This window comes from Amblyomma mixtum, chromosome 4 (assembly GCF_055824585.1).
Source record: "Amblyomma mixtum isolate Tamu chromosome 4, ASM5582458v1, whole genome shotgun sequence".
NCBI classification, from domain to species: Eukaryota; Metazoa; Arthropoda; class Arachnida; order Ixodida; family Ixodidae; genus Amblyomma; species Amblyomma mixtum.
The window spans coordinates 9013838-9031982 of record NC_143015.1 but is presented as its reverse complement, the minus strand read 5'-3'; the positions used below and the strand labels follow the sequence as shown (position 1 = coordinate 9031982).

Below are 18145 nucleotides of genomic sequence, written 5' to 3'. Positions count from 1 at the left end.
TGTTCACTCAATTCTCTTCTGCATTCGTCGGTGATAGTAGCCTGCTAGACTTTAGGTTCGTTCCGCTCCTTACCTCAAAAGATCGAGTCAGGAATGCGGCGCAACTAACACAGCACGAGAAACAGTTCTACACAGGCGCATTTGTCGCTTTCTTTCCTCTGCTGAATACGCTCGCACTCACAAAACCCGGCAGAGAACTGCTCGAGAAGATCCATGTTAATCTGCCTTATACAACAGACCAAAGGGAAGAGGTCCCACGCGATGTGAGAAGACGCATCAACGTGCACCCAATTCCGTGGAATATGCATCCCGCATATAACATCGAGAGGAGGAAAGCAAGAGGTGAAGCCCTGCAGAAGAAATGGGACAAGCAGCCTAACATCCGTTGCGTGGACGAAGCAGGACCAAAGAATGGAGTCATAACTGTTGTGGTCTCCACGCCTTCAGGATCGATGGTGAACTGCGCCTCGATGAAAACGTCTAACCCCACTCACGCAGAGGATGCAGCTATTGCATTAGCTGTAGCATCTAACCCCAACGCCGTTGTGATCACTGATTCCCAGAACGCCTGTCGCAACTTCAATAACGGATTAATTCACATGTCAGGGTTCTCATTGCTGACTAAGCATCCACCCAGCCAAGCCTCAGTCATCTGGTTTCCCGGTCACCTGGAACTACCAGGAGGAAACGAAGCCGCTCACAGGCATGCCCGAGCTCTTTTATACTGGGCGTCTCCCCCTGGTGACCATGAAGGGTGCCGCGACCTAAGAGGTTTAGCAGTGTATTCTGACAGTCTCGCGCCATACAGAACAGCCAGAAAGGAGTACCCAACACCACATAAATTTCTCAATAAGTTAGAAGAGAACAGCCTTAGGAGACTACAAACCAACACATACCCAACGCCAGCTAAGTTACCCCAGTGGTACCCTACACTATACTCTCCGCAGTGCCCACACTGTGGAGAGATAGCTAACCTCTACCACATGGTGTGGGCATGCCAGTTTAATCCCTTAGTTGACCCCATTCTAAACCCCTCAGAGGAGCAGTGGGAGGCTATTCTGCTCAGCGATGATCGTGACCGTCAGCACTGGCTGGTGGGGAGGGCCAGCGCAGCAGCAGCAGCCAGTGGACTACCGGACCAGGCGGCCCACCCACATGTTCCAAGAATATTCAGCAAATAAAGATGTTTTCAATCAATCAATCAATCAGTCAATCAAATTCCTGTGTTGTGTTGCGCCGCTGTTTGCTTGCATCTTGCACCAACTTGCCCAACAATCTGTCATTCTTAGCTTAAACCGAGCGCGGCCGAGAGCGGCGGTGATTATGTTCTTCGACAAAAGCCGAGCAGGTTTGTTGCGATCTCCGCCGCTGACTTGTTCAGTTTTAAGGCGGAAGCCTTTAATGCCTCATTGTTGTAAGCAGGAGTTGTCGACAGAAATGTCACGCTTTTCAATTAGTCGAAACAGTCGTGACGTCACACTGCGCGAATTTTAAGCGGGCCAATTGTACTTTGGCTAGTAACCTTGCATCAGGCATACGATAGTATGGACGCCGGGACACGCGGGAGTAACAGGGAACCAAGAGGCGGACAGGATAGCTCGAGGGTACACTTATTACCGAGCATCCAAAGTAGGCGACCTCGAGGGGAATGAACCTGTACCCCAAGATATTCGGCGCTGCTAAACTATTACAAGTGCTGCAGAAGGCGGTATCCACCACCACGTAACTTCCTTAGCAGAGAGGACTGTCGCGTGGAGGCAGCTACAAACGGGCTCGTACCCGAACCTGCAAGTAATCAATAAAATGTATCCCACACAATACATTGACAAATGCCCTTGGTGCCAGAACCACCAACGCTATACCACATAACGTAGGCATGCGAGAGGATAAGCGTGGTACCCGTTATAACCAACCCGAGTGCGGAGCAATGGTGAGGGAGTGCTCTCCAGCGATCGCCAAGTCGACCAAGAAGGTCTGATTCGGCGAGCACAACTGGCAGCAGCTTCCAGCGGAGCCCTGGACTAAGGGCAACCGACCTTTGTACAAGTAGATGTACGAAGCCATCTGAAAACCGCAGAAGAAAAGCAAATCTAGAGCTTAATAAAGTTTTTCACTCACTCTCCCTGTTACTTTTTTTTCATTGACCGCAGAAGGAGAAGAGTGGCGCGTTCGAGGAATGCCTGCTCTCAACATGCCGCGAATGGTTCGACCGGAGGGAGCTCCTTATGCCGCGGCGCCCAGCTGCAGAGGAGGCACATGGTGGGCAGGTCGGGCAGCCGAGCGGCCAGTGGACGTCGTATGTCCACTTCATGACCGACATCGTGGTGGCCACATCCGGACGGAGGGGCCGACAGTTCGAGATCAAACATCCGGGACGAGCATTCTGCCTGGCGGCGCTCCTGTGCAACAGTTGCCAGCTTATGCTGCGCTCTCCTGTCCCGGACGAACGCAGTGAGGTACGTGCCCGCGCGGCTGTCTTACAGCTCTGCGTGCTGCTTTCCTGGCTGCGCTTATAAAAATGGTCTATAGACCGTGTATAGAGTTCTTATTGAGAGTCAGTAAGAAGTCTATGTTTTATTTCTACTCCCACTGCTCGTCTGCATCCTTGCGACCAAAGGCTATCACTCCACGCTCGCTTGTGATGCCTCACAACCCGCATATCTCTTACTCTGGGGTTAAGGTTAAAAAAAACAACAAATGACATCACGGTCACCACGTGTGAACGCGATATTCAGCGACAGCTGTTAATGCAATATGTTGTGGTTGAGAATATGAGCGCGACCTCTTATCTGTGTAGTTCTATGGCGCCCTTTTCACTATACCACACACAGTCGTTTACGTACCAGCGTATAAAAATGGTCTGTAGATAGTGCATAGACTTGTTATTGACTCTATTGACTTTCTATAGATATTGATTTTTGTCTATTCGTAGTCTATAAACTGTCTATATACAAAAGTCTACTAAAAGTGTATGACTATAGATCTATAGATAGTCTATGGACTGTCTATAAGAATTTTTATTGCCTATCGACTGTTCTCTAGGATTTGTCCATAGACAGTTTATAGACTTCTTATTGACTCTATTGACTTCCTATAGATATTGATTTTGGTCTATTCATACTCCATAGACTTTCTATAGACAAAAGTCTACAAAAAGTGTATGGCCATAAATCTATAGATTGTCCATGGCATTTGTATTGCCTAAAGACTGCTCTCTAGGATTTGTCTATAGACAGTGCATAGACTTCTTATCGACTATATCGACTTCCTATAGATATTGATTTTTGTCTATTCATAGTCTACAGACTGTCTATATACAAAAGTCTACTAGAAGAGATTGGCCATAAATCTATGGATAATCTATAGACTGTCTGTAGAATTTGTATTGCCTATAGACTGTACTCTAGGATTTGTCTATAGACAGTCTAGAGACCTTATATACAGAAGTCTACAGACACTTTATAGACTGTCTAAAACCTTTTTGTAAGGGTGAACCGTGAAGGGCTTAGTATCTAAATGCTTCGCGCCCCTACTTCGCGTAGTGGAGTCTTGCGTTCCGTGCTCTAAAAGCTCGCCTCAAAGAGCGAGAGACTCACTATTTTGACCACTTTTCCCAGGCGCAGTTTTGAATAGTCCAATATTCTGCCCGACGTCATTTTACAGTGTCATTTTAATCCTTGCTCTTTGTCGAGATTAGTAAAAAAAGAACGTGTAGAAATGCCCATGTGCTATTCGTCCCACTTGTTTTTTTTTGTTTTTTTTTCCCTCGCTCCAACACATACTGCAAGCAGGAGCGACCAGGTGAGAAATGTTCGCCGCCATGACCATGTCAGGCTACGCGCTAAAAGAAAACTTAAAGAACTCGGTCTCAATACTTGCTCATTCATAATGTAGCCGTTATAACGCAAAGGAAAACACTATGTGAGTCAGTAGCCTGAAGTGGTATTTCGAACAATATAACTCATTCTAGTGTCGGGTTCAACATAACTGCCGTATCTGCTCCGAAAGTGATGAATCTGTCGTAGCCGTCGGCATGCGGGAACTTTGGCAACAAGAGAATAAATAAATTTCAGGTCGGTATGTAGTGTCCGCCACTTAGCAAAACAACTTCAAGCGGTTGAAATTACCACGAGCCTTCCACTACGACGTCGCTCATTGCCCGAGTCGCTATGGGACGTTAAACACTCTCAATCATCTACCAGCCTCACCTCAAACTATAAAGAATAAATAAAATCATGATGGCGCAATTTCAAATAAACTTGTTTCACACCTTTAACGGGGGTTTCATCAAAAAAGAATTTGCTTTGCAGCTTAGCGAGGCTTATGGTTTGGTTTGGTTTATTGGGGTTTAACTTCCCAAACCAACTCAGGCTATGAGGGACGCCGTAGTGGAGGGCTCCGGAAATTTCGACCACCTGGGGTTCTTTAACGTGCACTGACATTGCACAGTACACGGGCCTCTAGAATTTCGCCTTCTTCGAAATATGGCCGCCGCGGCCGGGATCGAAGCCGCGTCTTTTGGGTCAGCAGCCGAGCGCCATAACCACTGAGCCACCGCGGAGGATCCGAGGCTTATGGAATGGCCACAAGGGTGTATCAACTTGATGCATCCATTAATAACAAGCGCAGTCCCAATAAAGTGCGCACCGAATACGGCTGTAAACATAACTGTGTACACACTTAGCAATATCGATTAAGGCGAAATACCGATAAAAAAAACTAATTTTTATAACCATGAAAAAGGAGTCAGAAATCGTGCAGAAATAATCCGCAAAGAAAAAAAAGGGAGAAACAAAATTTTTCTTTAATGTCCTCTCTTGTGCTCAACCTCAAGGGCTCTTCCGCATTTCGCCTGCACATGAAATGTTGCCACCGTAGCCAGGAATAGAACCCGCGCTCTTGTGCTGCGTTGCGTAAAGGCTCCACCAGTCTACGAACGTGCTCACGGACCGAACGGAAACCAAGTGTGCATTTGCGACGTTTTAATGGCTAGTGCTCTTAACTTTTAGCTACGCGACGCGAAAATGGTTAGCAGAAACTCCCCTGGCATTGCTCCTGCCAAGATCATCTTTTACGCCGACACCGACGATGCTGACCTGTCGTCTGCCTCAAGGAAAGACTGGCGTGCACACCACTCTAAACTGGGACTGACCGATATCTCAATCAATCAATCAATCAATCAATAAATCAATCAATCAATCAGCCTTTTATTTTCTCTATATTAGAGAAGGAGACAGGACTAAAAGCTCGGAAGCTTGACAGAGGTCCTGCCCCCTTTTTTCACGTTGGCATTGCAACAGAGAAGGGGCAATAAATTATGCGCTATACATTATAGCACAAAAGAAGATAACACACCTTGGAAGAAAAAGCAAAAATTACCAACACAAAAATACATGCAGCGTCATCACACAAACTTGCTCAGAAAAAATTTCTTAGTAACAGTATTTGAATGCTAGAAAGGGTCAAACCTTTCTTTGTTTAAGTTCTTTAATAGCACTGGGAGCGTATAAGAGATAGATTGTTGTGAGTAATATGCTCTAGGTGTAGGAACTAGCCACATTTCTTTATTTCTGCTTAATGGAATAGTGGGTATTTTTTGCAAGTTCTGCTAAATTACCAACATAATTTTCATTGCTCCGCGAAGCACTTTTGAAGCTCATTAATAGTTGTATTCGTGTAAAAGCAATTAAATTATCTGTAAAGTAATTGTAAAGTAATTACCTGATTATTATAATTACAGTTGGCGTGGTAAAGCGACTTGTTGACCTCAGTCATGTTGGGCCATGAAATTGTCCGAGAGCGTTGTAGGGTCCGGCAAATTATGCATCTGCATATTTGTTATAAATCTTATCGGCATGGTTTATCATCTTTTGTGGCACCAAAATAAACAGAGGGTGAAAACTGGCTACGATATCGCCGACCGACATTAATTGCTCGGCTGCCATGGCATGTACAGGGAACGCTGAGCACCTAGAATGTCAAATACCCGGACCAGTGCACAGGAGAACAAATCTTAGCACCGTGAATGTCCATGAATGCGGAGCTTGCACTTAGGTGAGGAGGTGCCTCAATGTTTCATGGTGGAAGAAGGGCATGTTCCTTGATCAGCTGGCACGCATGATGCACTCCAGCCACCTGCGCGAAGTTTCTTTTCTGGGCACCATGATGGATCGGCGTTTTTAAGACGAAAGCCTTCAATGCCTCATACTGTCGTGACCAAGACGTGTCAGCAAATGTGTCCGCGTTTCGGATGCATGCCTAATATGGGCATATGCCAATCAATAGCCAATCGGTACTTAATCGGGTGCAATCGAGACAGAGCAACATGACATAAAGGGATTCCATGATCATATAATTTTACTTAATGTCTAAATGACTAATTAGTAATTAGCAGTAGTTAAGACGGACTGTGGCACTGTGCCTGTACCTTAACTAGCACTAATTAATCAGTGTGCTAGTTAAGGTCACGTTAACTATCACTAACCATGCATTAACTAGAATCACTAAATGTGCAAGGCATACTTAACAATCATTAATGGTTAGACGTTTCTAGACGTTTCATAGACATTGTGTCGAACATTCTAGAGAATTCCATCACTTGACAGGTGAGTGACAGGACATGGTGCATGGCATTAGAACAATAGTAAAGACCAATTAGCTTAACTGCCCTTTCTAGTCAGACCACATAAATAAATAAAACCGAGTAGAAAATTGGTCGAGTTGGTGAATCGAACCAGGGTCTCCGGAGTGCGAGACGAGCACGCTAACCACTCCGCCATGCCAGCTCGATAGCTTGGAGTGAACAAAGGCGCGTCTAGCTAATACGGCGTCTTCGTTCAATCCCACCTTCCTCCCTTCCCTTACAGCGAGGTTCAGGTGTCCACCGAGTTATGCGAGAGAGATACATTTCCTTTCCTCAAAAACCAATTTACCGACGAGCAAGCGCAGAGCCGACGTCCTGCGGACTCCCTGGCAACGTGTCAAGACGGCGTCGCGTTCCACTCTTAGAGGCGAATTAGCCTTAACCACACATCAGTGATAAAAGCAGCGACACTGCGCTTAAGGCTTTCGCCTCACCGCACTTTAGGTCTACAAAGTGCCCCCCTGAATTTTTTAGTTTTTCACAGGCCGTCCCTGAGGGCATACGACAGTGGCGAGTGCGGGCATGTTGCTTGCCTGCTTGGCACATTTTGCTGCAGACTGTCGTTTCCTAGGAGCCTTTCTTCAACTTGCCTGCTTTCTGGGACATCCGGGAAAGATACTCGGCACAGCATTCGCCAAAAGCACCGGTTTTTTTGGTGCATTTTTTTAAATTTATTTATTTCTCTTTGTCGCTACACAAATATACGCAAACACTGCTCGGACCCATAGCCGACGGATAGTAATGGGTCCAATAGAAAAAGGTACACAAGCATGCAGGCAACAATATACCAAAATAAAGGCAGTGTAAGTTAGTATACAGAAAGCTATACATCACTCTCAACAATTGTAAGAGCATCAACAAAAGAAACACATATTACAGATTATATAAACTAAAAACTTACAGATCAAACAAAACGCGTAGAACTTACACAGGAATTAAGGCATCCCTAAAAGCTAGGGAAAAATAGCTAGTAATTCTAGCAAATAGCTAGTAAAAGTGCCTTGCCACTCGGCGTAGTACGATTTTATGTCGTGTGCTCGGGAAAGTGCTTTGCTCAGACGTGGTCGCTCGGCTGCAATATCATATCTGCTCTGGGGATCGCCTGGCGCCAAAGTTCTAGGCTAGCAGGCTCTATCGCAGCTTTAAAAATTGACACTTGGTGCGAACAACTCTGGTAGCCCCAATATGCAGTTGGGTACGAAGCATAATCGCCTCTTGTCGCCTTCTGGACCCGGCTGGACCTAAGGGGTACCCTTAGGTGTGTCACCGCAACAACCAACACATCACTGCCACTATGCACATAGGCCGCGACGACCGTCCTGGGCATCGGCCCGCGCCACCACGTGCGTTTGCACAACGATCACTGCAGCTGGTCCTAAACCGCTACACAAAAAGCTAGTTCTAGCAAACTTTTTTCATGCATGGTGCCTACAACGCAGCGTGCTATGGAAAGAAAAAAGGTGTAACGCTAAGAGATCGGAAGCGGGCGGAGTGGGTGAGGGAACAAAAGCTGAAATCAAGAGGAAGAAGTGGGCTTGGGCAGGAGGGCATGTAATGCGAAGGCAAGATAGCCGCTGGTCCTTAAGGGTAACGGAGTGGATGCCAAGAGAAGGCAAGCGTAGCAAGGGGTGGCAGGAAGTTAGTTGCGAGGATGAGATTCAGAAACTTGCAGCAATACGGCGGCCGCAACTGGCGAAGGACAGGGTTAATTGGAGAGACATGAGGCCTTTGCCCTGCAGGGGCGTAGTCAGGCTGATGATGATAATTATGCCTACCACAGCATGGAAGGCGTGAACTTAATGTCCAAACCTTGTGATGCGCTGTGGCACCGCATAACACCGACAAACACAACCTAAATCCGCACCGACAGCCGCGCAAACCGCTTAGCCGCGTCCGCCACTCCGCAAGCGAATGGACCCCCCGCTTTGCTGTGGTCGGCGCATGATCTAGAGGGCGAACATGATCTGTGCACGCTCTCCGCCGCGGCGGGCGGTAGGTGTCAACACCTAAAGTATTCTTACACCGTGGTAGCCATGCACCATAACCAATGAACCACCGTGATGGCTCCATACATCAGGTAGCTGCATGCACCTGGCGTCATGGGATTTATGAATGATCCCGTCAGCATGGTTGAACTGCATACACAGATATTTTTACGAACTTTGCAATCGATAGAATTGTAGCCAGAGGAATAAGTATGCCTTAAGTCGGTCACTCGTAATTCCACGCATGTCAAAAATAATGGCAGGCATGGGAGTGTCAATGCAGTGCAAGGTTTAGTATTTATAACAACGGTGAATGTTCTTGTCAACGGTTCAGTTTGATTAGTAGCACAATGAATAGCAAAAGGGGGCACCGTGAAAATTAGCGTGTTATCAAGACGGGTGTTAACCACACGTCAAAAATATTTGTCATTTGTTTCCAGGGTGGGAAGTAATGTACTTCGCATGAAATTATTTAGCTTCCTTCAGTGCATATTTCTGAGCTGACTAACTCGAATTTGAGAAATAAAGTTTGACTGAGAGATACTTTATTTTTCAGTTAGAAAGGCGGATGATATGTGCAAAATACCACCGCCATCGAGAATCAGACGTGATGAGAGGAGCGGAGTTGTATTTTCAAACTAGATGGTTTACTTTAGTCGAAAACATGACGCAATTACATTGAATTGAGCGCTCATCGAAGTTATTAAGAAATGTGTCGTAAAATCTCCTACTTCACTTTTGATTGCTTAGAAATTTGCTCTCGCATAGTAGCGAATTTGGTTTTTCATTTCTTTTCGATATTGCTGATGTCATGTAACCAGCGTACAACGCACGATCATTTATGCCGGGCAATGAAGAAATACTCGAAACAAGGTCAGTGGGCACGGGTGCAGTTCATATCAACCTCCCTTGTCTGATGCAGGCTTTGGTTGCACTGCTCGCCCCCCGACTATCACCAACGGCTGGACGTCGCTCTTCCTTTGCTGCGTACCTTGTTGGTTTGGTTTCATCTATTGGGGTTTAACGTCCCAAAGCGACTCAGGCTATGAGGGACGCTGTAGTGAAGGGCTCCAGAGATTTTGACCACCTTGGGATCTTTAACGTTCACTGCAATCGCGCAGTACACGGGCCTCTAGAATTCCGCCTCCATAGAAATTCGATCGCCGCGGCCGGGATCGAACCCGCGTCTTTCGGGTCAGTAGCCGAGCACCATAACCACTGAGCCACCGCGGCGGGCCGTTCCTTGTTGGCGCGCGGCTGGCAGAAAAACAGTACCGCAGCAGAATAGGAAAGACAGAAACGGGACGAATCACAGCTCTTTGATATTGCCAGTCGCGAAATTTCCCATAGGGTCTATGTAACAGAAAACGGAGGTGGCCGAAATTTAGGCGTTTACCGATTGTCGCGCCACTCGCGGTCAATAACGTAAACTTTATTCCTCCTGCAAACTTCTAGATCTTCGATAAAAGCACAACCGCCTGGCAATAAAATCAATGAAAGAGATTCATTAACAAGACTCCATAGTATACTAGGCCTATAATTAATTTAAGAGGTAAAAGAACGGGGGGGGGGCGAATTTCAGAACACAATGATGACATACAGCACCAGCTTTTCCGCTTCCAAATGCTGTCGCCATTCTTGAGCACCCTACTGGAACTGGTCACTTTCTGAAGCAGTTTCGCAAATGGTATGATCTAAGAGCTCTGGGACGAACCGCACGAGCACAAACTTCCGAGAAATTATGTTTCAGAATCAGAATCATGTTTATTTAACATAATGTCGATCTTGGGTGAGTCGACAAAAAGCCAGTGAAAGACTTGACGAGACCGACGCATCCCACAGAGGCATTGCAGTGGTAAAAACATCAGAGCACTTTCGAAGAAACAAACAAACAAAATAAATAACAATTTGGCATTAGCCGCACATCAATTCGGACTCCTTATTTTAATGATGCGGGAGGGTGTAGCTCAGCATTTAATAGCCGTAATTTGTTCGCATCCTAGGCACATACCATTTGGGTGTCGCTCGTGTAAAGTACTTTGGCTCTTTGCATTGTAGACCTGACAGCTTTACCATAGGGCAATTATTTTTACTAACACTGGATTTATAACGCCGTAGAAGTCAAGTTTCATACAGCTGTGGTAGGAGGGTGATTCGAAGTCCATTGAAAACCGGTTCAGTTTGTCCTAGCCGAGGAGCATTCATAACATTTCGTACAGTTTTCTTTTGAAGGAGGTACAAGCGGTTAATATTTGTATAAGACATGGTACCCCACACTAAAAACAGAAGAAAAAACCGCACTATCCAACATTTCCCACTTCCGAGCGAGCACTAACTTCCGACAAATTATGTTTCTCTCAAGTCCACGGTTTTCGCCGCCGATGCCGAATCTACGTGGCGGCTACTTCGACCGTGTACCGTTCCTTCCCACGGAGAAAGCTATGAGGGGGCTGTATATTAAAACACGCCAGCAGTGTTTATCTGCTCCTGCGCTTGCCTAGCCTGCCCGTTTTATCGCGAAAGCAATACTACGCTCATGAACGGCCTTTCGCGTAGCGGCGGCCGGTAGCCACGTTTGACCTTAAGAATGACCTCTGACGTCATGTCACGCCTAGTGACGTCATAGCGTGACGTCATACAAGGGTGAGAGATTGGCGTCATACAAGGGCGAGAGATGGGCTACCAAGTGGAGTCGTCGCGCAGCGGCGGCCTGTAGCCACGCGTGACATTTAGAATGACCTCTGACGTCATGCCATGCATAGTGATGTCATAGCGTGACATCATAAAAGGGCGAGAGATGGGCTACCAAGTGGAGTCGTCGCGCAGCGGCGGCCTGTAGCCACGCGTGACATTTAGAATGACCTCTGACGTCATGCCATGCATAGTGACGTCATAGCGTGACATCATAAAAGGATGAGAGATGGGCTACCAAGTGGAGTCGTCGCGCAGCGGCGGCCGGTAGCCACGCGTGACACGCGGCGCACTGTGTTCCTCCTTTAGACGCTGCGCGCCGCGTTCCTTCTTTAGAGGCGCTGCGCTCGCTTTCGCAACCTACCAGGCTTAACCAACGCTAATCCCCCGCCAATTTTGTCGCTCCCCCTCTTGCGCTGCATCCACCCAGCTTTCGCGGCAAGTGGACAGACCTATGTGTAAGTTCCTAGAGGTGCGCACAGGTCCGCTGAGTTGCCGCAGAAAGCACCCAAGTTATGCGGCACACTCGCACTTCGCGTTTGTACAGCGCAACTCGGAAGGGGAAATTGTGGAGCCATTACCGTCGGCAATCTCATTCCCTACATTTATCGTAAAGAGTGCTCATTTCCGTCCCCATTCCATCGCTCCGTCTCCGATCCGTCTCCATTCCATTGCTCATGTCACGCCGCATCATATCTCGCCTCTGTCTTCTGCATCATTTCTGTTATCATCCGCGCTCACGCCACGCAAAGCTAGAACCCTCCCCCCCCCCCCCCCCATAAGACGTCTAGCCTCTTGAACCATAATCAAAGTATCGCTCGCATCAAATGTCGCACGTTAGCACTCAGTTCTTCTTTTTTCCCGCACGCAATAGCACTATGGAATGCCCTGCCAAACACCATTGTCTCATGCACTAATCGCAAATCATATCGTGAAATACTAAAGGACCATTTTTCGTGATAGCAATCTTTTCAATTATCTGTCGTACTTTATATAGACAATTGTCCTTGCTTTTTTATATCATTCCTTAGCCTGCGTTTACTGATGTGTTCATTTTTCTTTACTTCTTACATATTGTATAACCTTTCCGGCGCCACTTACCTGCTGTACATTCTTATTCCTTTTTACTGTTTTTTTTTTCTCTAGTGTTCTTGTATTCGTTGGTACAAATCCTGAGTTTGCTCCCCCCTTATGTAATGCCCTCGGGCCTTTAAGGGAAAAATAAATGAAATGAAAATTTTTTATTATACAGAGTAAAAGAATCGGAAAGCTTGCCTCGCTCTGCGGCTTTGCCACATAAGTTGGATGCTCTCTGCGGCAACTCGGCAGTTACGTGCAACTCTAGGTACCTGTGCAGTAACTGTAGGCAGAACTAACGTCTCATGGTGATTCATTATTCTAGCGAGGTGCTATGCTTCCTCAGTAGAGTGCAGGCACGCCGTGTATCCGTTCATTGATCTCCGTATCTTTAATTATTAAATATCTCCCCTATGTGAGCACTTTGTTTTCACGTCAGATGAAGCACCAAACAGCAGTACTCGTACTTCGGGCGCACGATACCTGCCTAGCGTTTTCCAACTACCGGTTAAGGTTCATAAAGCAGCTGCAGTTTCCATCGCTCTGATAGGCTTCCGGTGACAAATACTATTTGCTTTGGGGGCAGGAAATTAGCGCAGTTGAAAGTAGCGCCGCTTGTGACACGTACAGCATCGATTTTTACAGCAAGTTGAGGGCGATCAGGTGCTTTATGCAAAACATAACGTTCCTGTAATCCATGAGAGGACATGAAGTATACTACACTTAAAGGGAAAATGCATAGGTTTTCGAAATCAACGAGCTTAAGAGGGTCGGATGTATGAAACTTGCACGTAAAGCATACGAAGTCTTTTTGGGCTAGCACTTGAAATAGTGAAGTAATCGCCGATTAAAATCCGGTCGCCCTTCAAGCTTGCCCGCAGTGCGCAACGCCAAGTGGGGGGCGCATGATGACGTCATCGAAGGTACCGGTACATTTCCAACGCACAAACGCCTGCTTTGAAGGAAAAAAACCAACGCCACCGAAGGCAAACCCTGCCGAGAGTTGTTTGGCAGCGTCTAACGAGTCAGGGCAGGGTGTGGCTGACGACAGCGGTAATTTGAATTCATACCTTCCGTGACGTCACGCTGAATTTCTCTGCACTCCTCCGCAGCATTGAGGAGAAGCGCAAAATTAAATCGTCTATTACGTCACTACTTTAAATGCTAGTGCAAAAGCACTTAGCATGCTTTACCTACAGCCTATATTGATTTGAATCCTTGAATATCGCGAAATTCTCAAAAAGTGCTGCAGTTGCCCTTTAAATAGCCTGCATGAAGCGTACGATGGCTGGAAGTGGGCGCAACACAGTATCGCTTATTTGCTTGTTTTCTGTTCACATCCGAAACTTGTTTCTCTGTGCAGATGCAGTGCCTTCAACGTGCACTGAAAACGGCGGGCCGAATCGTTGACCGTATCGCCCCACGCCGTATGGGGGCCCTGACGGAATGCATGCGGGAGGCCTTCGTCAACCCTCAGTTCACTGCGGAATCCCAGCTGATGCTCCTGGAGCTGATCGAGCTGCGGGCTTCCGACTGGAAGTTCAAACCCTCACAGAGGAATTACTATTCAGAACAGCGCCCTGGGTTGCCCAAGATGCAGTGACTTATGTGATTTTTTTTTTGCTATTGATTTTTAAGTTTTGTTCTTTCGTTCTTCGTTAACCTCCGTTTCCTAAACCTTTGTGTCGGCGCATGTGCTCTCCCTAAAAACTGCGGAACGCCCTGCCTGTGTTCTTCCTTGAATATTCCAAAGATTCAGTGTCGTTTTCCTTGTTTTTGCGTCATTAAATGACCACAAAGTTCTCGCTTGGTTGCGTATTATTTGTTCCCTGCCACAATTCAATGCACGAACAAAATTTACGCGAGGTAGGGGTACAAGTTCTTTTAACGCAATAGCGTGAAATGCCCCGTGTCGCAGAAAAACCGATGGCGTCGTCGGCGTCTGCAGCGTTGGCCGTGAGCAAAAATCCGAGAAGCATTAATAAATAAACGTCTTTGGGGTCGTAGCTTGGACTAGTCTGCAAGGTTTTAACTGATCTAGTTTTGTTTATGAGGTTCGACGTCCCAGAGCAGCTCAGGCTATGAGAGACGCCGTAGTAAAGGGCTCCGGAACTTTTCACCACCTGGGGTTCTTTAACGTGCACTGACATCGCACAGTACACGGGCCTCTAGAATTTCGCCTCCATAGAAATTCGACTGCCGCGGCCGGGATCGAACGCGCGTCTTTCGGGTCAGCAGCCGAGCTCCGTAACCACTGAGCCACGGCAGCGGCCTAACTGATCTAGTGCATTGAGTACCAGGACCTCCTGTCGTATACAAAACTTGTCATGCAGGCTTTCATCGGTACGGAAATGCGGCTACCGCGTTCGCCGGGTGAGCATATCGAGGGGGGGGGGGGGGGGGGGGATGCAAGCACTCAACCGTACAAACTTGACACACTGCTGCTTCAACCAGTTGCTTGGACACACACGCGCCTCTGCAGACGTGTGAGTGCCCCGGCCATGTTTTAATTTCTACTTCCACTGCTCATCTGCATCCTTGCGACCGAAGGCTATCACTCCACGCTCGCGTGTGATGCCTCACAACCCGCATATCTCCTTCTCTGGGGTTGAGGTTAAAAAAATGGCTGAGGCTTAACTTGATTAAGCCTGGAGAATGCGAAGCATCATCGTGTCGCGTAATTTGGAGGCGCACAACCACAGCGACGGCGCGAGGTGGGCCCCCCGTTTCTCCACTGTCGTGACGTCATCGTGTCACGTGGTGTGGCGTCATGTATAACGTGATTTGGAGGCTCACAACCACGGTGAAGGGCTGAAGTGGTAGCTAAAGTAGTATGCTTCGCATAAAAAATTGGCAGAGGCTTAGCTTGGTTAAGCCCGGAAGGTTGCGAAAGCAAATTACGAGCAACTTTAGCGACTAAAGTATATTAAAGGCCAAAGCCTGAGTGCTTCACGGAACGCTGGAATTAGTTTAAAGTGCTATTGAGCCAGAAGAAGATATAGAACACCTTTTAATAGAGGTCATACCTAAGAAGCGCGGGGAGAAGAGCCTATTCGTACTTAACATATATTCACCACCGCGCAAGAAGAGACATGACTTCATAGAAATCATTAGAGCGGTGATCGGCCTGGTAAAACAAAACCACCTTGTGATTGTAGGAGATTTCAATGCTCCGCACAAAGAGTGGGGCTACTAGATGAATACAAAGAAAGGAAAAAACGCACGGGCTGGAAATCGTTACCGATAGCAGAAACAGCGTTTCAAGAGACAGTAGCCCTGATTTGACCATCAAAGGAAATATCCTAGACTACGAATGGACTAACACCGGGGAGCAGTTCGGAAGTGACCACTACGTAATTCAAACGCAAATTAAACTTACAAGGTTCAGCACAATCCAGAGAAAGACCAAAATCACAGATTGGAAAAAATTCCGAGAACACTTGGAGAATGAAGCCGGAGGAACTGCGATAACGGACATCGAAAAGTGGACCAAACGACTACAGGTGGTCCACAGAGACAATACTACGGAGCTAGAGGTTAACGATGAATTTCCACGTGCGGATAAACGATTGCTACATCTTTGGGAGGCTCGCAGGGGGCTGTCGAAAAGATGGAAGAAACAAAAACATAACAGGACATTGAGACTCAGAATAGCTCAAATCAATAAGGAGATAGAAGACCACACCGCAAACTTAGAGATAATTGGCACCAAATTTGCAATAAACTAAACGGCAACTTGGGTAGCGCTAAAACATGGGTGCTGCTCAGGCACTTCATAGACCCGACAAAATCGAAGAGAGAAAACAGCAAAACGATAGAACATATCACGCACAATTTTAAGGGAACGGACGCCCAGATTACAGATTTTCTTTGGTCCAGGTATGTCGGAAGCACGCAGGTGCCACCCTGCACCATTGTATATTCAGGGACAAGGAACTCGAAGCTGGATGAACCGATAAAAGACTACGAGGTATACGCGGCTGCCAGGTCATTCACGAGGAACACAACACCGGGAAAAGATCAAGTAACAAATGCAATGATCAGAAACCTCAGTGATGACCACATCGAAAGCCTGACTGGACTAATCAACGAGCACTGGGCAAGGGGCACGGTACCGGAGGAGTGTAAACACGCTGAGATTATCGTGATACCTAAACCAGGGAAAACACCCAGTTTAGAGAACCTTAGGCCCATATCACTAACTTCATGCCTTGGTAAACTATACGAGAAAGTGGTCAAGACTCGACTGAGCAACTACACGGAGGACAACGGTCTGTTTCCGGATACCATGTTCGGGTTCAGAACGGGGCTCTCCATGCAAGACGTGATGCTCCAGTTAAGAGACAAGGTACTAAAAAAAATATCGGGCACTCGAGAAGGCGTAATCTTGGCCGTAGACCTCAAGGGGGCCTTCGACAACATCGGCCACAACGCCATTCTCGCAGAACTCTCGACAACAAACTGTGGGAAGAGTATCTTCGCATACGTAAAGGCCTTCCTGCCTAACAGAACAGCAACGATCGGCATCAACAACATTAGGTCAGAAAAGAAGACGACGCCAAACAGAGGGACGCCACAAGGATCCATCATCTCACCTTTGCTCTTTAACATGGCAATGATTGGATTAACTAGGAGGCTGAAAAATATTAAAGATGTAGAACATTCAATTTATGCGGACGACATAACAGTGCGGACGACAAAAGGATCGTCGGGAAACAAGCAAGAAATGCTGCAAAGAGCGGCGGATGAGGTCGGTCAATTTCCTTTATTTAGCGGGATGCAGTGCTCCCCAGAAAAATCAGAATTTATTAGATTTCACAAAAACAAAGAGGACAGGGGAACGATAGCCTCAGCTCTGCGCAGATTGGCTTTCGTCGCGGTTGTTCCATTTGTACCCCGCCTGTGGATCTAGAAAGCCGAATCAGACTATCAGTGCGCAAGAGGGAAGTTTCAGCCTTGGTGACACTTGATGTTGCTAAGGCTTATGACAGCGTGGAACACACGGTCCTTCTTAACAAACTTGCACAGCTACATCCACCGCACTACATTTATGCATGGATTTGTGAATTTTTAAAAGACAGGATGTTCTTCTGTACAGACTGATCTTTCTGTTCTAATACCTATGTCCAATCCAGAGGTGTGCCGCAAGGATCTGTTCTGTCACCGCTGCTTTTTAACATATTGGTTCGAGACATTCCCAATCATCCCAACATTACAGTATTTGTATACGCAGACGATATAGCTTTTTTCGCCTCAGAAAAAAATATATTTATGCTCTTTACCAGTCTTTGCAGGCATACCTGTGTGCTCTTGAAGATTGGTTGGACGAAATTAGTTTATCACTGAATGTCAGCAAGTGTGGCGTGCTGGTATTTCCTCCAGACACCCCTTTGTACATCTCGCTAGTCTACCGTTCCACCCAAATTCCGCAGGTGGAGTCGGTTAAATACCTAGGTATTATTTACGACCCAAGATTGGACTGGCGCCAGCATATTAAGAATAACGCTATTAAAGGCGAACGTGCTCTAGGCCGGCTGATACGGGTAGGCAATAAAAATTTTGGCATGCGTCGCGACACCTTACTTCTTCTCTATAAGGCTTATATGAGAACAATTCTTGAGTTCGGTTGCGTCTTGTTCTCTGGCAGCGCAAACTATAAGCTGCAGCCTTTAGCCTTACTGGAAAGGCGTGCCCTGCGGCTATGCCTAGGGCTCCCAAGATCGGCTTCCAATGCTCTCCTTTATCTGGA

The 18145-nt window shown here is 46.9% G+C and overlaps 1 protein-coding gene across 1 annotated transcript in view; it reads left to right on the top strand.

The window, feature by feature from the left end:
* The window catches only part of LOC149345644 (MIF4G domain-containing protein-like), a 47184-nt gene extending 32988 nt beyond the window's left edge, over positions 1–14196 (top strand). Inside the window, exons 3-4 of the mRNA XM_089585265.1 lie at positions 2151–2456; positions 13760–14196. Of these exons, the coding sequence (XP_089441391.1) occupies positions 2151–2456; positions 13760–13999 (546 nt within the window). The 3' untranslated portion in view covers positions 14000–14196. The remainder of the gene's footprint in view (positions 1–2150; positions 2457–13759) is intronic.
* The last annotated feature ends 3949 nt before the right edge of the window (positions 14197–18145 follow it).